The 23,176-nt window shown below is 42.4% G+C and overlaps 2 protein-coding genes across 3 annotated transcripts; both read right to left on the bottom strand.

The window, feature by feature from the left end:
• Nucleotides 1-4,532: 4,532 nt before the first annotated feature.
• On the bottom strand, nt 4,533-10,190 carry LOC124133835. Its single transcript, XM_046498403.2, has 6 exons — nt 9,989-10,190; nt 8,847-8,960; nt 8,560-8,638; nt 5,764-5,931; nt 5,237-5,337; nt 4,533-4,690 (listed from the first exon to the last, which is right to left on the bottom strand). The coding sequence occupies exons 1-6, from the start codon at nt 10,136-10,138 to the stop codon at nt 4,610-4,612; spliced, it is 693 nt and encodes a 230-aa protein (XP_046354359.2). The 5' UTR covers nt 10,139-10,190; the 3' UTR covers nt 4,533-4,609.
• Nucleotides 10,191-14,721: 4,531 nt separating this feature from the next.
• On the bottom strand, nt 14,722-22,158 carry LOC124133832. Of its 2 annotated transcripts, XM_046498377.2 has the most exons (7): nt 21,918-22,156; nt 20,981-21,174; nt 18,702-18,815; nt 18,417-18,495; nt 17,048-17,215; nt 15,140-15,240; nt 14,722-14,818 (listed from the first exon to the last, which is right to left on the bottom strand). In XM_046498377.2, exons 2-7 carry the CDS (start codon nt 21,128-21,130, stop codon nt 14,744-14,746), a joined length of 687 nt encoding a protein of 228 aa, XP_046354333.1. In that variant the 5' UTR covers nt 21,131-21,174; nt 21,918-22,156; the 3' UTR covers nt 14,722-14,743. The 2 variants fall into 2 exon arrangements, with proteins under 2 accessions (XP_046354333.1, XP_046354344.1); XM_046498388.2 differs by lacking the exon at nt 18,702-18,815 and having other exon boundaries at nt 21,918-22,158.
• Nucleotides 22,159-23,176: the final 1,018 nt, after the last annotated feature.

Below are 23,176 nucleotides of genomic sequence, written 5' to 3'. Positions count from 1 at the left end.
CAGTGATTTGTCCTGTCCACACTTGATTATTTGATCCATCTAATATAGTTGTAATATTAGTACAAGATCAGAGTCACACTACTTTAATGTACTTGTTGATACATATATATTATGTTCAGCTCCTCTGGCCAGACAATGTATCTTGCATCCCGCTGGGACCGAATTAGAATAATACCCTGGCACTATATTGCTCATAAGAGGCGACTAAATGGGATTTGATGGTAAGGCTCGGTGACTTGTTTGATCGGGTGTCATCGTACTCCAACGTGGGTCGATGTTCATAACATCATCCACTGGTCTGTCTGGCCCCAACTCGATTATTTACAGACCGCTTGATATAGCTGGAATATTGCTGAATGCGGTGCATATATATATCTAGTTGTGCTTGTTTAACGCTGAAAAATTCATCAAGTAAAATGCAAATAATTGTTTATTTGTTTCGTTTCTGTTTAACGCCGCACTCAGCAATATTCCAGCTATATGATGGCGTTCTGTAAATAATCAAGTCTGGTCCAGACAATCCAGTGATTGACATGAGTATCGATCTACGCAATTGCGATACGATGACATGCATCACCAAGTCAGGGAGCCTGACCACCCGATCCCGTTAGTCGCCTCTTACGACAAGCATAGTCGCTTCTTACGGCAAGCATGGGTTGCTGAAGACCTATTCTAACCTGGATCTTCACACACGGTATACTATTTATGAAAACTTGATATCTGAGGACGACCTAAATGATAAGTTAATTGGATAGACACATTTCCATAAGAATTTTATGTCACTAAAAAAATATTCACGACGCCACGTTAAATATTTACTCACTCTATAAGAATTTAAAAACTGGCAACTGAAAGTATTTTGTATTCTTCTGTGGTTGCTGTCGAGTCGCATTACTTTCACTGTCCCAGAGCTATCTACGTTTAGATCATGATCAATGCCTAGGTTATAGTTTGATTTCTGAACAGGGGAATGAGTTAAACGTTTATGCTGAACACCCATGTAACTTGTAATGTTGATTATCTTGTAATGTTGATTATGCTGATATGTCCATTTCCCATTGACGACTAGGGATAAATCAACATCAATATCATTTTTGTCACCCTGTTTTCGATAGTTTTGATAATAGTGAGTTGGGTTTAACGCCGCTTTTAACAGTATTCCAGTTACATCACGGCATGTCAGCTTAATGTGGGAGGAAAGCCCCAAGTGATGCAGGTCTGAAACCCACTGGGCACAGGTATGGTGCTGACAAACCTAGAATCAATAATCGGGGCGAACTGGGATTCAAACCCACAATCATAGGTTTCTGGCGTATCCAAGGGACGCAACTCTGCACAGCGAATCGCGGCGCCTTAGACGACTGGGCTACCCATGCCCCCGTTTTGGTAAGAGTGTAATTATGTAATACTGATTTGTTGCAAGCATTTGTTCTCTTTTTTTTTGCTTTGGTACTGAGAATGTTATTGCTTTCTTAAACCGCGCGTGCGTGTCTATTGATTGTGGCGATATGTTAACGATAAGTACATGAGAATCTTATCCTATTTTGAAATTAAGAATAATCCAGTTTTTCGGACAATGCCGCCCCAAGATCAAGTTAAAAAAACAACATTTGAGGGACCGTCTCCCTGCTTGTTACCTTTTGTAACTAAGAATTAGTGCTGACCTGTCATATTGCCTGGTCGTTACAACATATTCTACTGTATAAATAATCTATTAAAATAACAATATATATGCCAGTGCCTAAGAACACTAATTGGTCAAATCATTATTTACGGCCGGGCGTTAATTCTATTCACGGAGCCGAAAACAATGGACAGTGTTTGGGCGACATAATCCCGTTGCGAGTACCAGTTTATTTCACTCAGCTTATGCCGGAGCCGGATGCCGGTGAGTAGGACTAACAAGCCGTGACGAGGTTATGGGGTATATAAAATGTCCACAAACCAACATCTGTATCAGCGCATCCAGACCAGTGAAACGGAAAACTCTTCAACGCATAACTCCGTCTATCAAGTTGTGTTCCCCAATCTGAAGAGTCTCAACAAGGCTTTACCACATATACTTCAGTATCAGCCGATCAACTTGGCCATGACATCGCCTTTCTTCACCGTTCTCCCCGCCGCGCACCCCTTCAGAACCGAGCCCCAGGATCCAATCTCCGCTTCCTTTCGTCTGTATGGCCTGATCGACGTCCACGACAAGACGCTGGAACAGGTTCAAGCTCTGGACGCCTACATCTTGGACATTACTGAGAAGATAGTCAAGGACACCCTGAGCAACCGCGGCCATGTTGGACATGGTCTTCTGCTTCTCAACCGGAAGTGTGTTGCCGAAGGGATGCGGGATGTGTTCGTCAAGCTCGCAAACCGAAAGTGGCATCAGGTGCGCGAGTGCTACAGCTACATACTAAGCCGATTTGACACTCGTGATGATCGCTTTGCTAACCTTGACGATGATGTCGTAGACGACCACGAAGTTGTCAACATCGCACGTGGTCTCTCTATGGAATGTTGTGCCTTCCAGAGAGGGTGTTAAAGTGCTGAGAGTCATGTATTTGACACAGCTTGGATAATCGTCGGTTGGACTTAGCTTCCCCTCTTCAAGGGAACTGAAATGGTGCTGTAGATTTTAGCGATTATAGTGCTTCAATGTCATCATTCGTATTGATAATAAAAATTTCAAATACAGGTTGTTTTTGTCCTTCAATAAACTACTATTCAGCAGAGTGAGGGAGTATGGTTTTACGCCTTTTAATTAGCAATATCACGACGGAGGAAACCAGAAACCAGAGGCCTCACACATTGTACCCATGTCGGGAATCGAAGCCGGGTCTTCGGCGTGACGAGCAAACGCTTTAACCACTAGGCCACCCGACCGCCCCACAATTCAGCAGACGGTAGGTAGACATTTTCTACTCACTCCCTCACAATTTCGATCAAAAGAAACCGTTGTACGGTTCCGAATATATCATGCACGTGGGAAGTGATACGCTCGATACGCTCGACCCGTGAAGATCCGGGGTACAATAGGTCTACAGCAACCCATGCTTGCCGTAAGAGGCGACTAACGGGATCCGGTGGTCAGGCTCGCTGACTTGGTTGATGCACGTCATCGTATCCCAATTGCGTGGATCGATTCTCATGTTGTCAATCACTGGATTGTATGGTCCAGACTCGATTACTTACAGACCGCCGTCATATAGCTTGAATATTGCTGAGTGCGGCGTAAAACAACAAACAAACATCGTATGACAAACGGGAACAGTGCTACAACGACAGATGAGTTAGCGAATTCGCCCTAGCGCAGTGGGAACACCAATAATTCACCAATATCTATGTCCTGTCCATCCACGACTGCAAGACATCAGGTCACGAACCAATGTGCACCATAAGGTGAACTATAATCATCGTGGAGAGTGAACAGTTTTAGACACCGGCAGTGACTGTTTTAGTTACTCATAGAAAACTTATAATTATTAATCAACATCGCACTGCCTACGCTACGTGAAGATCCGGAGTATAGAATAGGTCTTCACAACAACCCATGCTTGCTGTAACAGAGGTCAATCACCGGATTGTCTGGTCCAGACTATTTACAGACCGCTGTCATATAGCTGGACTATTTCTGAATGCAGCGTTACATACATACGTGCAGGAACAAAACAAAAACAAGTTGGAATCCAGTGAAAAAAGAGGAATGGACATGTCTTCAGGTTTGAGAATCAAGACAAAAGTTGATGCGTGATTTTGGCGGATATCTTCCCCATTTAACAAACCCCTGAAATCATACCCTAGGCTTTTGGGGTCCATGTTTATGGGTCTTCTCAATATGTAATGAGTGTTTTAAAGAAGCAATAGTTTTGAAAAGTACTCTTGATCAAAGAATTGTTAGTAAAAGAACCATAGTACCTCATGTACAGTTAGGTGAGGTGAGGTGAAATGGGGTTTAACGTCGCGTCCAAGATTATTGCACTTATATAGCGACGTGCATGCACGTGGGTGTGTACTAGTTCTTACTGGTGTCGATTTTATAGTGCTAGCTCACTGAGATACCATGCCGCAGTTTAACATGAATACCTCACGCACACACATACTGACTCCGAGCAGACCAGTCTTTGTTTTAGCCCGTTACTTCCAAGCGCCAAACAGGGTAACAACACGTACCATCTTTTAACGTCTTTTGGTATGACGCGGTCGGACCCCGGACCTTCTGCTCTCCGGGCGGACGCTCTACCACAAGACCAAGGAGGCGGCCACCTCATGTTGGTTGGTTTGTTGTTTTACGCCACACACAGCAATATTCCAGCTATATGACGGCGGTTTGTAAATAATAGAGTCTGGACCAGACAATCCAGTGATTGACATCATGAGCATCGATCCACGCAATGACATGCTCCAACCAAGTCAGCGAGCCAGGCACCCCGATCCTGTTTGTATAGGAGCTTACCTTACATACATACATTCAAGGAAACGTGTTTAAATGTTTTGTCTTGAACAAGGATGATTCGATATTGAAAAAGAAGAACATGACAGAAGTGCCAAAAAAATAAGTATTTTAAGTTACAGATTTTCACTTGACGAATCATACGTGTTGCAACACAGTGATATTCTACAGCGCATGGTTCATCTGGAAGTGTTTCATCAAACTCTCGGCCTTGTCAATGCTGCGTCTGACCACATCGGGAGCATCCTGAAAGTCATGACTTGGAATCATAAACTGGACAATAGTTGGAGCAAACTATTAACAATGTGGTTGCTGTAAAAGGTATGTATCTAGTTGAAGAAGATCATAAGTGAGTTTAACACCGCTTTGACAATCTTGTACTGAAATATTGCTTAGTGCGCCGTTAAGCAACAAACAAACAAAACATCTGGACGAGTGAGTGAGTGAGTATTAATGCCGCCTTGAACAGTATTTCAGATATTTCACGCCATGTCTTCTTGATGTGGGAAGAAAGCCCGAAGTGATCTTGGTAAAACCCATAAGCGAGGATAATTATACGGTGCTGACAAACTTAGAACCATTATCTGAGATAACCAGAATTAGAAACGAAACGAGATCCCTTACTTATACTACGCGAGGTATGGCCGCCATAGGGCCACCCGTGCCTTGTGATCCACGGCCTCCGCCCAACGTTTGAACGCTTTTTATAGTTACACAGAGACAGTAATGAATTATGCACGCTCAGTTAAGCTACTTAAAACTTCCGTCTGGATACTGGTTCAAAAGACTTACATTAGACGGCAAAGGCACGCAGTCGTTGGGGACCTGGAATGCATTAGGCTTTGATATTCCAGGCCGGAAGTTGGTAAGGATGTAGATAATATCCGCCGAACCTGCAAACATTTTTTAAGGTATTTACAATTAATTGTTTGAAAACGTGAAAGAAAAATATGATTATTGATTGTGCTGGTGCTGTAAGGACCATGTATTTATATTCATGGCTGCATAATCTATATGTAAAAAGCGGTTGATGAATTACATATTTTTACCAAAGGTAGGGGTTTGTTCATAGCCAAATGAACAAGAATATGTACCATTTTATACTTTACCGTAATAATGCACATAAAAACAGTACAGATTTTTCCTATTTTAGTCCAACCTGCAAGCCATATTTCATTCCTCTGTGATTTCCAAAAGTTAAAGTGCCACTGAAGTGCTTCTGTTTACGAAAATGTAAAAATAATATTTTGGTATTTCTTAAATCGAAATAAGAGTGATTCAACCTCGGATGCAAGAAGTCAATGTCACGTGTTGCCTACCTCCACCAATGTCGCCGAAGAGAGATTCGAAGATGGGCACACATCCTTGGTCAGTAACGGAGAGTCGCATTACAATGCCCGACTTAGGAATGAGGAACTGCCAGGTAGTAAAAGGAATCGCAGTGACGCCATATCCGATGTAACTTTCTCGTACCTTGACAGCATCGTCTGTAAAGTCAAGTGTTACAACACAAGAATGTGACACTGGTTCTAGAGAGAGAGTTGGGATTGGGCTGGTGCGTGTGTTTAACGCGTCATTCCAGACATATCACCGCGTTTCAGCTTGATGCATGAGGAAAGCATGAAGCGATGCAGGTCTTAGATGTTTACCACTTTGGAAAAACCTACGGGTGTGCTGCAGAAGAATATAATTGGGGCGAACTAGGATTGGAACTCCCTTGGGGAACGGTCATTTGATTTTCAGCGTGGGGGGAGGGGAGGTTGATTTTGGTTTGAGATGAGCATTTTTTCTTTATGTTTAGGAACTTAACTTTTTTCCAACATAAACAAGGGCATTATTATTTGTTTAAATAATTAAAACAAATCGATATGTGTTTTTTAGACACTCATGTATATTTTGTATCGACGAGAGACCCGTCGATTTAATTGCTTGACTTACATCTGACCCGTGAAGATCCGGGGTAGAATAGGTCTTCAGCAACCCATACTTGACGTAAAAGGCGACTATGCTTGTCATAAGAGGCAACTAACGGGATCGGGTGGTCAGGCTCGCTGACTTGGTTGATGCATGTCATCGTATACCAATTGCGTGGATCGATGTTCATGAAGTCAATCACTAGAAGGACGATTATGTACCCTTTGGTGGGAGGTCTGATCGCTCTACAGGAGGCCCTTTAGTGTTTACATTGGATACATTGCTTGTGGCTGAGCCAGTGAAGTCCGTGCTGAGAGACTTAGGCGTGGGCAAGAACCTCAATGAGTGTGACTCGGTCACTCCAGCTAATTCCGAGCAAGCGCCTCATGCATGTGGAAGGAGTTGAGTTTCTTTTCTTGTTAACAAGAGATGGACCAAGACAGGTTCATAGGCATGCTTCGGCATGACTGTGAAGAAGATTCCAAACAGGGTAGGAGCAAATAGACAGCCCTGCTTTACTCCACTGCAGATGTCGAAAGCCTCAGAGGACGAGCCGTCCAACTGCAAGATATCAGTATGGAGTGACTGGATCATGCTGTAGATGAATGCGACATAGCTTGGCTGCTTCTGTTCTGTGATGTTATCGTGCAGCTGTCAGACTAAGAAGATCATGTTAGTTCCATCTTTGCTTGGCATCTCCCTGTGGATGTTCTTTAACCAGATAATCATCTACGTCATTAGTAAAGGAGTAAAGGACCGTTGACTTACTGACATCGATACGAGTCTTTCCCTCGAGAAGCCATCCATCTTCATTTATCTTGTCAATTCCGTATTCCAGGGTTAATATTTGGTACCCACTCTTGCATTGAAGTCGCCAAGCAGTTGCAGCTGTTCTTGCCGTATCCCCTCTTTTGTACTATATTCTACGCCCATCAACCTAGGCTCATCACCAGTAGACTCGGGTTGTGTCGCTCTAGCGCATAGACCTTGGCAGCTAAATGTGGAGTGCCAGCTGTTGTCCTTCTCCATGTCTCACTGACAGATACAAGGGAAAGGCAAAAGCCAATACTGCTTAGTATCAGAGGCGTCACAAGAACTGACTGAAGGATTTTGAAGACAACAGCACACTGCCTTAGAAATAAAAGCGACAAAACCCTTTCCAAGTTATTAAGAAGTCTCCATGTCTCACTGACAGATACAAGGGAAAGGCAAAAGCCAATACTGCTTAGTATCAGAGGCGTCACAAGAACTGACTGAAGGATGTTGAAGACAACAGCACACTGCCTTAGAAATAAAAGCGACAAAACCCTTTCCAAGTTATTAAGAAGTCTCCATGTCTCACTGACAGATACAAGGAAAAGGCAAAAGCCAATACTGCTTAGTATCAGAGGCGTCACAAGAACTGACTGAAGGATTTTGAAGACAACAGCACACTGCCTTAGAAATAAAAGCGACAAAACCCTTTCCAAGTTATTAAGAAGTCTCCATGTCTCACTGACAGATACAAGGGAAAGGCAAAAGCCAATACTGCTTAGTATCAGAGGCGTCACAAGAACTGACTGAAGGATTTTGAAGACAACAGCACACTGCCTTAGAAATAAAAGCGACAAAACCTTTCCAAGTTATTAAGAAGTCTCTGCCAAAAAGTCGATTGTACGATTCTGACTTTGTCATGAGCATGTGTTTACTCAGACTTCCCTCAGACTTTTCCACGGATGGGTACAGCTGCAAAGCAGCAGGGGTTTGGAATGAGAGTCTTCCTTCTCCTGGAAGAGCAACTAGTCAAGGCTAACGAGACCCCTCTGCCTGAGGCATCTACCCATAGCCGCTTGTCCCCAAATGCCACCCCGGTATTGGTCAGATCACAGTTGAATAAAAAAGTTGTGATATTTGCAATGTTAAGATACATACTGTCTACAAGAAAGGGGTACATTAATTGTTCCTACAATGCGAGGCAAATGTGAATATTTTCAGTAAATTAGGGGTTTTATTATTTTTTAAGAAATAACCCCGAACCCCGACCCGACCGCCCCTCTTTGAAAATCAATGGCTGCTCCCTTGTGGAAGAAGGGAAGAGCTTGAATGCCGTTATCGGTAGTTCAACAACTAATGATTGGTTCCTCATTAATAGTAACACCATGTCCAAGAATCTCTGTCTATTTGGGATATAATAACGAATAAATCTACGTGTCAAATCTCACCTGGAACACAGCCTTCCAGCATTGGGACATAACTTTTGGTTGTGAAGCATCCATCCTTTGTCATTACATGCATTTGATTCTATTTAAATAGAATGAAAAAAACATAAATTAAATTCAAGACAATGCTTCATATCGCAAACCATATTAGAGTTTATGACTGATTACAAGATTGTGGCAATATATATTACAATGGCAATGTATATTTCAGGATGTGAATTTGTTGGTGACTTAAAAGAGCGTTTTATAAGGATGAGAAGAATCTGATGAAGACTAAGATGGGCCCTCACTGTAATGGCATCGATGACAACGTTGCTGGTCACACTGCTGCCGTTGGCGTAATTCATCGTCGCTTCAACCATCGTCTTCCTTGCATAGAAATCGTAGTGGATGACGTTATCGCCCTGAAATGCATACGGGGAATATTATTTTGGCGTTTTCATTCTTAAAAAACTAGTCACCTCTGTGGCACTGAAGAGCAATCACTCGCTATCCAATGCTAGATTTCCTTGATTTCACAATACACAGGGCTGCTAATATGTTTACGTTGTTAAAGTATGTGTTTAACGGATTATATAGTCTCTACAAGGCAAATATCATGATCAATACTGTTGGTTTCAAGCCTTTTCTGGCAGAAATAGTGAAACAGCCCACAAGTCAAACACACATGTAATTCTATCGGAAATAAGGTAATCATTCATTTGAGATACACACGCCTTATCCAATAATATAAGATAGCTATGCCACACATCGCAAAGAACAATGGAGAACGAAGCGTGTTTTTTCACGATAAAACAGTGTTCCATCGTGACGTCATTTCTGGAGATTCGAACATGCGCTCGCAACTTGACGTCGTACATATGACGACGTTATTTATTAGAGGTTAGTGTCTCGTGAGTTTTTCCCCCTGGATTTAGCCGGGCAAAGCATATAAAGGCGATGGCGGAAAAATCGCATCCCAAGTGGGGGAGAGATATGACAATCGGTATTGGGAGAAATGGTACAGGTTATCGACGTGAGGATTGTATGCGGGAAATACCCACCTGTGCATAAAATGGACTTGTCCGACATTGCCGAGGTCGGAGGGAGTCATCATTATTTAATACGGGTTAATAGTTTTAAAGCTCGTACAATTTATCACCATCCATTAACAGGCTGTACATAATGTTGATATCTCATATAATAAATAAACCACTTGTGGTCGTTGTTTACCATGCAATAAAACACTGCAGGGAGAATAAACCACTCGGTGCTGGGCCCTCATCGTTTATTCTCCCTGCAGCGTTTTATTGTACGATAAACAAACTCCCACACATTGTTTATATCTTAATTGATAGGGGAGTGGAAGTAGATTACTGCTCTACTTAAAACTTTAATGTGCCAGCCAGAGGGACTTTACGTTTCGGACATTGCTAGCCACGTGTCTACTCACATTTATCAAAGCTGGATTTGGCTTTCCCTTTTGGGTGAATATGCCACCCCCTACTTCACCCATCCTGGCCTCAAACTGGCGGTCCATACAGCATGGCTTGCCTGCCAGCGTTGACGCCACGAGGATGCCAGAAAACAACAAGGACAACATATTAACAGAACTCGTCTGAGGGACGTATTTGCTTGAACTGATATCACAAATTGGGCCATATGTTCAAAATCCCATTGCCAGGGCATTAAAGGACAAGCCCATTTCTTCTGATATCTTCGGACAATTATAAATACCTGGCAGCAGGTCAACGCGTTCAGCTCAGAAATAATGTTTTATAAGGACTTGCTCAATTCTGATTCTGACTGAGGGCTGTGTATACAATAGGTTAAATGTAAATGTCCTACACAAATGTTGACGATAGAAGAAATGATATATCTGAAATCTTAAAGACATAAATTTAGGTGAGGTGTGGTGAATTGTGGTTTAACGTCGCGTCCAAGACTATTGCACTCATATGGTGACGTGCATGTACGTGTGTGTGTCACTTGTCTGGACTGGAGCCGATTTATAGTGCTAGCACACTGAGATACCATGCCGCAATCTAACATGAATACCCAACTCACACACAGTATACTGACTCCGAGCCGACCAGTCCTTGTTTTAGCCCCTTAATGCCGAACGCCAGACAGGGTAACAACAAGTACCATCTTTTAACGTCTTTTGGTATGACGCGGCCGGCGATCGAACCCCGGACCTCTCGCTTTACATCCGCCGGGCGGACGCTCTACCACTACACCACGGAGGCGGTCACATAAATTTAGAACTGTAAAGAACTTAAAGAAACCTAAACATACAAGATATGAATAAACGTGGTATATCATGAGCACATTACCTTTAGATAATGCTTATGAAAAAGTTTCTGCTTCCTTTCAAGCATTTACACTCTTTAAAAAAAAACCGCACAGGTAGATTTTTAGTAAATTTATTGTACCTAATAAAGTCGATATATTTAATTTAACATCACTGATACAAATATGAAATTTTGGAGCTCGATAGTCACATGTTGTCGTTGTACAAAGGCATTGAAAACTGTTCATTGTCATGTCACATAAGGCCACAAGATTGCGCTGAACTCAGCATCTCGTATGACCGCCCCGGGCAGCAATCACGGCTCTGCATCTCCTCGGCACAGACTGGATAAGTGTACGAATTCTGTCCTGCGGAATTTTGCGCCATTCTGCTTGTAACGCGTTGGCCAGTTGTGGGAGTGTCTGTGGCGTGTTCTGACGTTGACGTACACGTCGATCGAGTTCATCCCAGAGGTGTTTGACTGGGTTGAGATCTGGAGATCCTGACGGCCAGGGCAAATCGTTGATGTTGGCATTATGGTGGGTAGTCCACCGTGACACGAGCTGTGTGCGGTGGGGCATTGTCCTGTTGAAACAGCTCCCTCTGGCGGTCAATGATTGGAAGAAAGTGAGGTTGAAGAATTTGATTTATGTAGCGATTTGCTAACAAATATTCCTGAACCACAACCAAGTCAGATCTCATGGTCTAGGATATGGCCCCCCAAACAATGACACTAGGGCCACCGAATTCGTCGAATTCACGTCAAAACGCTGGGTCAAAACGTTCATTTCGACGACGATAAACACGTTGTCGTCATCTCGCCGGTGAAGAAAAAAATCGTGATTCATGGCTAAACCACACTCGTCTCTAGTTTCTCAAATTCCAAGGCTGTAAGGTATGACACCAACACAAGCGTCGCTGTCGATGGATCTGTTGCAAAACAGGGACGATAACTGGTCTTCTGGGATTCCAGCAGCCTCGCGAAGATGGTTCCTGACAGTCTGGTCCGATATCCCCCTCAAACCAGGGATGCGTCCTGCACTTTCCGTAGCTGTGGCATTGCGATGACGTAGGTGGAACAGTCAAATGTAGCGATCCTGTGCAGGGGTGGTAAGTCTTGGTCGGCCGGTTCTCGGACGGTCTGCAGTAAAATTGAACTGTGCGTATCGGTCACAAAGGCGGCAAATGGTGCTGTGGTGGATGTTGAAGTGGCGTGCAACAGAAGACTGCGATTCCCCTCTTTGGATACGTCCTATGGGGACGTTCCGATCGGCAGCGCTGAGTTTCGGCATTTTCGAACTTGAAAAATGTTGACAATTTAATAAAAAAATTATTGGCTTATTGCTTGCCTTTTCATAGCCACTACCACGAGTTACGAATGCCATAACTTGCACGTGCATTTTGTTTCACTGTTTTCCTCCATGGCATTTTTTAACAAGTGTGAAAACAATGCCGTTTAAGACATTGCAAATCGATAATGGCTGCGTTTTGACGCACCGTTTGTCGAATATCAGGCCACCAACATTTTCCTATAACATATATCCAATTTATATACCGGATTTTCTTGTGTAGTCAGGTTCAATGAACTACATACTTCCTTTTCGTTCCTTTGAAGAGTGTAAATTAAATTGAAATAATTGTCTTATGTGAACTTCAGTTGATAGTTTTTGCAGGGTTATGGGGACTCCGAGGGCTTCCTTTAACTTTCACTAACTTCATATATAAACCAGGAATTAGTGGACGAAATAACATAGACCTTGACGCCGTTCCACAAAGCGATCTTAGCGCTACGATCATCGTAAATCCATGTTAAAGTATGGGAGTTACGATCGTCTTAGCGCTTAAATCGCTTCCTTGAACGGGACCCTGGTCACAATCAGGGAAAATATTCTTTAGACAAGCTTGTTACAAGGACTTGGATGATTACTTACAGGGTGAACAGGAGGTCAGATGTACTTTTTCATTTTGCAGTTGTACTGTCTTGATATGGTTTGTCATTAGATTTTTTGCCAAGGCAATGGCCCCAAAACGTGAATTTCTTTCGTTATAGTTTGAAGCCTAAATTTTCACTAACTTTGATGAAACTTGAATGTTAGGATTTAAGAATGCATTGTATGTTACTACATTAGCGTAAGAGAGTAGCAATCTCTATTCAGTTGAAGGTTTGTCTCAATGTTCCATCTGAAAATTTGGCAAGTTGACACTTACTCACAAAAAAGGTATGCTTGCTATAATTATTTTCAAGAATTTTACATACAAATTTGTACTTCTCATATGTCAACAAATTGTGTTTATGTGTAGCTGTTTTGTTGCTTTTTCCAACATTCGGAATACCAACTTTGTTAAAAAATCTAGTGTCCGTAGCCCTATGGCTATTGTAGTACCTAACAACAGCTGACTGTTGGTGCTTTAATATATATTTTACACGTTATCCCAAGTAAGTGATCTTTCGTGGAGTTGTTTGAATTACCTTGCAACTGTGTCACTGGAACACGGATGTCCGTAGCCCTGTTTAATACCTGATATTTTGAAGGAACAGTTCAGTTAGCAACTTAACCAAAGGAGATATTTCATTTCATTTCATATGTAGACCTACATTAATCGGATTCTTTCCTTTCCTTTTAAATATTTTGGACATTTTACACAATGCAGTGTCCTTAGCCCCAGATTTTTAGATGTTTATATTTTGCTTTTTATTGAGTAGTTTCCACACAAAAAAGTTATCTATTTGAATTTAACATTAGTTTTTATCTTATTACAGTTTGTCTGTTCACTAATTAGACACTTTGCAAAATGTAGTGTCCGTAGCCCTAAGTACAGGGCACACGAGTCAGTTGCCTTGATATTGATCTTTGCACTTGTTGGATTACAAGTTTGCCCTATACTACTATCTAAAAGTTTTAAAAGGATTTGATAAAACTTACTAGATATTGATTACCAGGTGTTTTCAGAAGAGAAACGGCTACTTTCAGTTTGTTTACTTCATTTTCATGTTTCATCTGCTTTCTCAGACAGGGAAAAAGGCCCTATTGGGCCCAGTCAAATAGAACACATACCTGCCCGGTGTCTAGCCGGGAGCGCCACATTTCAGAAATGGCTATTGCCGGTAGGGCCACATTTCCAGCTGAGTGCATTTCACCTATTCTAGCGGGTAATTAATTAATCCGATTACCGATACCTTTAAATGAGTGTCCCACATTTAAATTACTAAGCGTGGTGTTCTTTAGAGATACCTTTAAATGAGTATCTCACATTTAAATTACGAAGCGTGGTGTTCTTTAGAGATACCTTTAAATGAGTATCTCACATTTAAATACTGCTGAAAAAATTGCTGAATACACTGTCAATTTCAAGAGACATTTTATATAGCTTCAATGTTATATAACATTTTGTAGTGTCCGTAGCCCATGGGATGTTTATCATGTGTTTGAGGCAAAACCGAATTAAAATAAGAAAAGAAATTTCAGGCCAAGTATAGATTTCAGTGCAAGTATAGAGGTTTTATTTACTTACACCACTAAGCGCTTTAATTGCACTTGTTGTTTCAACAAAAAGTGCAACAAACATGTTCCCCCTGATTGTGACCAGACCGATAGCATACATTTTGATAACTTACCCATACTCTCCTGTGCTTTAAAATGAGATCATTTTTTACACGATATACGACTTTTCCATTGGACGTGGGGTCGGCCTCATGAACTCAAAACTGACGTTCATGAGGACACATTTTGACGTTCATACGGTTTTCACGGGACTGTGTTATCATAATTACGCAAGGGGCACAGGTTGCCCACTCGCCTAAGGCACCGGAACTCGCTGAGCAGAGCTGCGTCCCTTTGGCACACCAGAAACCTGCGTGTGGCTGGTCGTTCAGAAATACGACAAGAACCATGTTCACTCAACTGTCAATTTATTCTACAGCTGCATCCGGAAGTGTTTCATCAAACTCTCCGCCTTGTCAATGCTGCGCCTGACCACATCGGGAGCATCCTGAAAGTCGAGAATCGTTAAGTGGAGAAACCATCCAAATGTCAGTATTAGGTTTGCTGTTTGCTTGTTGTTTAACGATGTACTCAGCAATATTACAGCTATATGACGCCGGTCTGTAAATAATCGAGTGACTAATCCAGTGATTGACATCATGAGCATTGATCTTCACAATTGGAATCTGATGACATGCATCAACCAAGTCAGCGAGCCTGACCACCCGATCCCGTTAGTCGCCTCTTACCACAAGCATTGGTTGCTGAAGACCTAGTCTAACCAAGATAGTCACATGGGTATTTTGGGATGTTGATTAACTGGGCTTACATTAGGAGGAATAGAGATGCAGTTGCTGGGGACATTGAAGACGCTCATGTTTCTGATCCCAGGCTGGAAGTTGGTTATGACGTAGAGAATATCCGCGAAACCTGCAAAAAGTCAGAATTTTTTTAATCTTTCACAATGAATTGTCGTTTGAAAAAGAGCAAACGACCGTATAGCGACTGAGTGAGTGAGTGAGTTGGGTTTAACGCCGCTTTTAACATTATTCCAATAATATCGCGGCGTGTCAGCTTAATGTGGGAGGAAAGCCCGAAGTGATGCAGGTCTCAGACGTTTACCACTTCGGTGAAACCCACGAGCACGGGTATGGTGCTGACAAACCTAGAAACATAATCGGGGTGAACCGGCATTCGAACCCACAATCATAGGTTTTTGGTGTGTCCAGGGGACGCAACTCTGCACAACGAATCGCGGCGCCTTAGACGACTGGGCCACCAGTGCCCCCACCGTATAACGAGTGTTATATGACCACACATCGTCAGTACTTTGCGGGTATATGCACACTACATTCCTCTGTCACCCATGATCTCACACATGGTGAGTCGCTATTTTTTACCACCAAATCAGGACATGCCCTGGTTCAAACAGCGAGAGAAAAACCTGTGATATGATAAGCCATGCTGTGTCTATATTAAACGGACACATTTAGTTATAAATTGGTGACAATTAAACTAAATATATTTTAAACAATTCCTCCTGTAGTTCATATATTGAAATCCTCTTTATGCATAATTTTGTATTATGTCACTTAGTTTAGGGTTAAAGGGTTTGGTTTGGTCCAGAGATAAGATAAGGTCTAGGGATAAGGTTATGGGAAGCGATAAGGTTAGGGATAGGGATAAGATTAGGTCTAGGATAAGGTTATGGATAAGGTTAGGTCTAGAGATCAGGTTAGGTCTAGGAATAAGGTTAGGTCTAGGGATCAGGTTAGGTCTAGGGATCAGGTAAGGTCTAGGGATAAGGTTAGGTCTAGGGATCAGGTTAGGTCTAGGGATCAGGTTAGGTCGAGGGATCAGGTTAGGTCGAGGGATCAGGTAAGGTCTAGGATAAATTTAGAGATAGGGATAAGGTTAGGGATAGGGTTATGTCTAGGGATCAGGTTAGGTCTTGGGGTAAGGTTAGGTCTAGGGATAAGGGTAGGTCTAGGATCAGGTTAGGGATAGGGATCAGGTAAGGTCTAGGATAAGGTTGGGTCTAGGATAAATTTAGAGATAGGGATAAGGTTAGGTCTAGGGATCAGGATAGGTCTAGGGATAAGGTTAGGTCTAGGGATCAGGTGAGGTCGAGGGATCAGGTTAGGTCGAGGGATCAGGTAAGGTCTAGGATAAGCTTAGGGATAAGGCTAGGTCTAAGGATCAGGTTAGGTCTAGGGATCAGGTTAGGTCTTGGGGTAAGGTTAGGTCTAGGGATAAGGGTAGGTCTAGGATGAGGTTAGGGATAGGGATCAGGTTATGTCTAGGGATAAGGTTAGGTCAAGGATAAGGTTAGGTCTAGGTTTAAAGTTGCTTTGTTGTTTTTTGTTTACCGCTGTTGTTTGTTGTTTTAGTCACCAATATTTCAGCTATATCACGGGAATCTTGGCTAGTCAAACCACTTATTAATATTATAAGCAAAGTTCAACTCCGCCTGGGGTACAATAACAAGCATTCAACCATGTCATCGAGCAAGATCACACAACACATCAAGCCGTCTTTAGGACAAGCACAGGTTACTGGAGACCTATTTTGACACGGGCTAGGGCGAGGGTTAGGTTTAGTGTTAGGGCTATCTTAGTCTGTATGTAAATTTCAGCCCCTCAACCGGAAATAAAGGACTGGGCAGGTCCTCACCTGAAGTACAATTAATTACAGGATTTCGACTGGTACACTGATTATAATGCCACATCTAGCATACCTCCTTGGAGGGTGCCAAAGAATGATTCGAAAATAGGAATGCATCCGTGATCCGTCACAGAGAGTCGCACAACATTGTCAGTTCCAGGTGCCAAGAACTGCCAGGTTGTGAAGGGAATCGCCTTGACGCCAAATCCGATATAGCTTTCTCGTATCTTGACAGCATCGTCTGAAAAATCCAGTTTTGACAATATAATAAGATGGACACTGGTTCCACATCAACAGTAAAAAAGCATATCATTTGAATTAATGACAGACATTTGTGGAATGTACAATGTCTGTCTGCCTGTCTGTCCGTCTGTGTGTCTGTCATTTGGATCTTGAGATCTTTACAACTGTTGTTGATTTAAACAGACACCATACAGGCTATTTGAATGGGGGCATAAACAAAAGCATTTATGTGAGCAACCAGAAATTATAATAAAAGCCATTCCATAGCCAAGGGAATCGATTGTATGATCCCTAATGTATCGTGAGCATGTGTTTATGAATCACTATCAAATAGTAGTGGTACCAGGGCCCATTTGCACAGAACAATCTTAGTGCTAAGACTATCGTAAGCCATGTTAAAGTATGGGAGTTATGATCATCATTGCGCTAAGATCGTTTTGTGCAAGTGGGCCCCGGTGTTCGCGAAAAGGTGAGCGTATCCTGCCCCATCCGTGGCACCCGTCACAAACACATGCAAACACTTGTAGAAGTTACTCCGATATTTTGTTTTAATATTGAGTAGAGTGCAGATTTCTGAAGAAAAGAAACACTGCGAGGTGTGAAATGTTTTCATTGTATCGAGACGCTAGGTGCTTTTGGGGAGGCGTCTAAGTGTGACAAACAAAATGAACTTCTTCGATTGCCAAATGTTTCGTTAAGTGAAATGTATTACTTGTCACACCTTTCTGTGGTGAAAGATGTATGTTGAAGAACAACAAGTGGTAAGGTGAAATGGGGTTTGACGTCGCGTCCAAGAATATTGTACTTATAGAGCGTCGTGCATGTATGTGTGTGTGTGTCTGCTTGTACTTGTCGGACTGATAACGATTTATAGTGCTAGCACACTGAGATACCATGCCGCAGTTTAACAGGAATACTCTACTCAGACACAGGATACTGACTCCGAGCCGACCAGTACTTGTTTTAGCCCCCTAATGCCGAACGCCAGGCAGGGTAACACAAAGTACGTATGACGCGGCCGGGGATCGAACCCCGGACCTTCCGATCTCCGGGCGGACGCTCTACCACTAGACCACAGAGGGGGTCTGGAAGACATACAACCAAGCAGTTCGTCGTTCAGCAGAGATATTCGAAAGACAAAAAAGATATATTTCGTTATTGATATGATAAGAAAGAAATGAAAATAATGATAACCTCACCTGGTATGCAGGTCTCTATGAAGGGAGCAGTATCTTCCATCAAGTAACATGCATACTTCGTCAGTATGGTCATTTTCTTCTATTAAATTATAGAGCAAAAGAGTATAGTTACAGAAAATAAAGAGGTTCCAAATGCACTAGCAAAATAATTTATGCCGAATTTAAGTGCACTAATATAGTGATGTGCATGCATATATCTGTGCTTGTGTGTGTGTGTGTGCGTGCGTGCGTGCGTGTGTGTGTGTGTGTGTGTCTGTCTGTCTGTGTCTGTGTGCGTGTCTGTACCGTATTGTCATCGAGGATGACGTTGGTGGTTTGGTTGGTGCCGTTGGTGAAGAACATCGTTACTTCAATTGCCATCTTCCTTGAATAGGCGTCATAGCTGATGATGTTGACGCCCTGTATAAAAGGCAAACAGGGGACACTGATGCTTGGGTGAAATGTTTTACATTGTGGACTAACTAAGGTTCCCCCATTTCCCAATGTACATCATAACCTATTTTTCAGAATATATGTTAATCATACACTTCATATGGGGCGGTCGGATAGCCTCGTGGTTAAAGCGTTCGCTCGTCACGCCGAAACCCGGGTTCGATTCCCGACATGGGTACAATGTGTGAAGCCCATTCCTGGTGTCTCCCGCCGGGATATTGCTGGAATATTGCCAAAAGCGGCGTAAAATCAAACTCACTCACTCACTTCTTATGACGAACGTTTAGCTGGAGAAAGTTTGTCCCCACAAGTAATAGTCTCTACAAACTTCTTTGAGTGGCATTTAGAAGTTGGAATGGTAACTAAGACAAAATTGTTATGGGTGAGCAACTTCTTTATTACAATTGGGCGACGTTTCGGTGTAGATTCTAACACCGTTATCAAGCAAAATGATCAGTTCTTTGCCACTAACTAATTTGCTTGAGCATCAGTCTGGTTGATTGTTCTCGCAGGTTTAACGCTGCTTTGAGCAAGCAGTATGTCAGTAATATCATGACATTGCACAAGGACCGCGTAACCTACTAGCACTAGAGCCACTATTGTGTGAGCAAAACTTAGAATCAATATCATGGCGATTATAGGAATCATATCCACTGTTGGGTTTGGGCAGATCGTCTGGACTGGGCGCCGCCATTTTGTTTGAAACAAATGCAAGTGATACGAGAAGTTGAATCTGACTGATCCATGGGAGAGGCAAGCTCCTCACAGCGATAGCCCGTTCGCGGAGCTCTCTATACTATCGCGATGTTACGGTACCGAGAGTGTAACGAAGGTGTCACGCGCTGGGAAGGAGCTTGTAGGAGAGGCAAAGAAAGGACATAACTCGGAATAACCACTGGTGGCGCTTCGATCGAGCCCAGGAATTCCAGCATAGTTCGTCTCGGGAAGATGTCTCTAAGAAGCACTGCGATACCACCTGGGTAACTTCCCCTGGCATCGCTAAGTGAATTTCTTACACTAGTCAGACTTTTGAGAAATGATGCTGTAATTATTGAAGTAGCTGGAAATATCAAGTCCTGTATCCATGTTTCCGTTAATCCTATAGTGTCAAATGTATAGTCCATAAAACAGTATCATCGATTTTATTGTTACTTTCTTTCTTTGTTGTTTAACGCCGCACTATTCCAGCTATATGATGGCGGTCTGTAAATAATCCAGTCTGGACAATCCAGTGATTGACATCATGAGCATTGGGGTACGATGACATGCATCAATCAAATCGACCCTGACCCCCCGATCCCGTTAGTCGCCTCTTACGACATGCATAGTCGCCTTTTACGGCAAGCATGGGTTGTTGGAGACCTATTCTACCCTGGATCTTCACGGGTTTCGATTTTATTGAGGAGTCCTTCGATATTCCAAAATGCATATTATTTTATTACTTCAGGAGACCAGGCCGAGTCCCTATGTAGATAATGCGACTGCGCCGCTAGACTGTCTACTATTTATTTCATTGGCTTATGTTAATCAAGCAAACTATAGCTATAGAGGAGATTTCCATGCATGCAAGTTTACGCAAGAAATATTGTAGAAATCATTCAGAAAACGTTATGAGATAATCTTGTTTTCTCACGCATCCTCTGTTACTGAGGTGAGGGAATAATTTTATAAATGGTAAAATAACGCACATGACTTGTCAAATATCTTCACACAAATAAGGCCGCCTTTGTGGTCATGTTGTTGAGCGTCCGCCCGGAGAGCGAAAGGTCCCGGCCGCGTCATACCAAAAGACATTAAAAGATGGTACTTGTTGTTGCTCTGCTTGGCGCTCGGCATTAATGTTAAACTGCGGCATGGTATCTCAGTGGGATACAACTATGAATCGGCATCAGTCCGGACTGGTACAAGCAGACGCACACACACATGCACGTTCCTACATAAGTGCAATAATCTTGGGCGCGACGTTAAACCCCATTTCACCTCTCCTCACTACATGAACGTAATAATAATAATAATAATAATTATGTAGTAATATTAACCCAAATGTACGTGTCTGATTGCGTTACAGGTTTGGCACAACAACAAACCCTGCAAGGAGATATGTTGTTGTTAGATCTTTCATGTATACGTACATTTAGCAATGCAGGTGCGGCCTGTCCATTACTTGGGAATATTCCGCCCCCAACTTCGCCAAACCTGGCCTCAAACTGGCGGTCTGTGCAACATGGAGTTGCTGCCAACGTTGATGTAACGATGATGGCAGACAACAAGAAGGACAGCATTGTAACACTGTGATGAATGCCAATGTTCCCACGTCACAGGAAAGCTGGAGGCCACGGGTTAAAAGTCGCATTGGTAAATGTAAGATAACATGACATAAATAGAAAAGACAAAACCATTTCACTATTACAGGAAATCTCTGGTAAAAGCAGTTATAAAAGTAAAAGTATGTTGTACCATTCCAACTACGTTTATAACGAACACGCTTATTACGAACTGACGGGTATAACGAACTCACTTTCTTGTCCCGACTATATGCTGTAGTTATGCCGTATATATGCTTATAACGAACTACGGCTATGACGAACTAAAATTAGTGGTCCCTTTGAGTTCGTAATAACCGTAGTTTACTGTATATCATGAGCATTTGTTTATGAAACACTATCAAATAATGATGATACCAGATGTTTGCGAAAAAACGAGCGTATCCTGCCCGACCGGTGGCATCCGCCACAATGTTAAAACAATGTCAAAATAGTCAATCAAAAACAAAGATCAAACCATTTTATATATACAGTCAAGTCTCGTTAATCCGACATCGTTGGTTGCACATGATTGTGTCAGATGAACGAGTATGTCGGATTAACGAAATTAAGTGATTTGTGATCGAAAATCGGACGTCTTCACGATAGATAATAACCGTGTGTGTACCTTGTAATAAAATCATTAAAAACGAAATATTAATATTGTTATGTTGTTTATTCATTCATTCCTTAATTTATAATTAATGACTGTGCAAAAATAATAATAATTTTCCCATTTATACATAACAATAGAGACATTACTCACTGAATTTATCACATGATCAACGACACACGTTTCCTCGTGTAAATGCAAGTGCTACTGTCTTAACAACTTGCTTCATCTACTTAAAATAGTCTGTCAGTGTTTTCTGTTTCTAACATTTTGAAGGCACATTTCGCAAAGTCCCCTGCTCGCTTGACGTCTAGGGCTTGTGGTTCTTCAGCATCAACATTGTCGAGGTGTAATTTCATTTGCTGTTTCTTATAATAAAGCTTGAAATTCTTTATGATCCCGGCATCCCGGCTGAATGTGCGATGTGGTGTTTGTTGGCAAAAAGTGACATTTCACATTAGTTATGTCGACAGTAGCATGGGATGGGGCGTTGTCCAACAGCAATACCACTTGGCGTTCCCGAAGCAACCCTATCAGATGAAAACAAACTAAACGTTATTCTTTGTTTTGATGGTTACCTTTTTAACCGATCACCTCTGTGGTCTAGTGGTAGAGCGTCCGCCCGGAGAGCGGGAGGTCCGGGGTTCGATACCCGGCCGCGTCATACCAAAGATGGTACTTGTTGTTACTTGTTGTTACCCTGCCTTGCGCTCGGTATTAAGGGGCTAAAACAAGGACTGGTCGGCTCGGAGTCAGTATACTGTGTCTGAGTGGGGTATTCATGTTAAACTGCAGCATGGTATCTCAGTGTGCTAGCACTATAAATCGACATCACTCCGGACTAGTACAAGCAGCTCTCGCCCCACACACACGTACATGCACGTCGCTATATAAGTGCAATATTCTTAGACGCGACGTCAAACGCCATTTCACCTTACCACTTGTTGTCCCTCAACATACATCTTTCACCACAGAAAGGTGTGACAAGTAATACATTTCACTTAATGAAACATTTGGCAATCGAAGAAATTCATTTTGTTTGTCACACTTAGACGCCTCCCCAAAAGCCCACAGGGTGTCGATACAATGAAAACATTTCACACCTCGCAGCGTTTCTTTTCTTCAGAAATATGCACTCTACTCGATATTAAAACAAAATATCGGAGTAACTTCTACAAGTGTTTGCATGTGTTTGTGACGGGTGCCACGGGTGGGGCAGGATACGCTCACCTTTTCGCGAACACCTGGTACCATTACTATTTTATAGTGATTCATAAACACATGCTCACGATACATTAGGGATCATACAATCGATTCCCTTGGCTATGGAAAGGGTTTTTGTGCTTTTATTATAATTTCTGGTTGCTCATGTAAATGCTTTAGTTCATGCCCCCATTTAAATGGCCTGTATG

The sequence above is a fragment of the Haliotis rufescens genome, unplaced genomic scaffold (genome assembly GCF_023055435.1).
Source record: "Haliotis rufescens isolate VD_foot unplaced genomic scaffold, xgHalRufe1.0.p SCAF_20, whole genome shotgun sequence".
NCBI lineage: Eukaryota > Metazoa > Mollusca > Gastropoda > Lepetellida > Haliotidae > Haliotis > Haliotis rufescens.
This window is presented reverse-complemented; position numbering and strand designations above follow the sequence as displayed.

Coding starts and splice junctions, on each gene's coding strand:
- LOC124133835 (XM_046498403.2), bottom strand. CDS start 10,138: ATGTTGTCCTTGTTGTTTTCTGGCATCCTCGTGGCGTCAACGCTGGCA. Junction 8,961..9,988: donor CAAATCCAGCTTTGATAAAT/GTGAGTAGACAC, acceptor TATGCATTTCAG/GGCGATAACGTCATCCACTA. Junction 5,338..5,763: donor CTTCGGCGACATTGGTGGAG/GTAGGCAACACG, acceptor AAATGTTTGCAG/GTTCGGCGGATATTATCTAC.
- LOC124133832 (XM_046498377.2), bottom strand. CDS start 21,130: ATGCTGTCCTTCTTGTTGTCTGCCATCATCGTTACATCAACGTTGGCA. Junction 17,216..18,416: donor CATAGAGACCTGCATACCAG/GTGAGGTTATCA, acceptor TGGATTTTTCAG/ACGATGCTGTCAAGATACGA. Junction 15,241..17,047: donor CTTTGGCACCCTCCAAGGAG/GTATGCTAGATG, acceptor GACTTTTTGCAG/GTTTCGCGGATATTCTCTAC.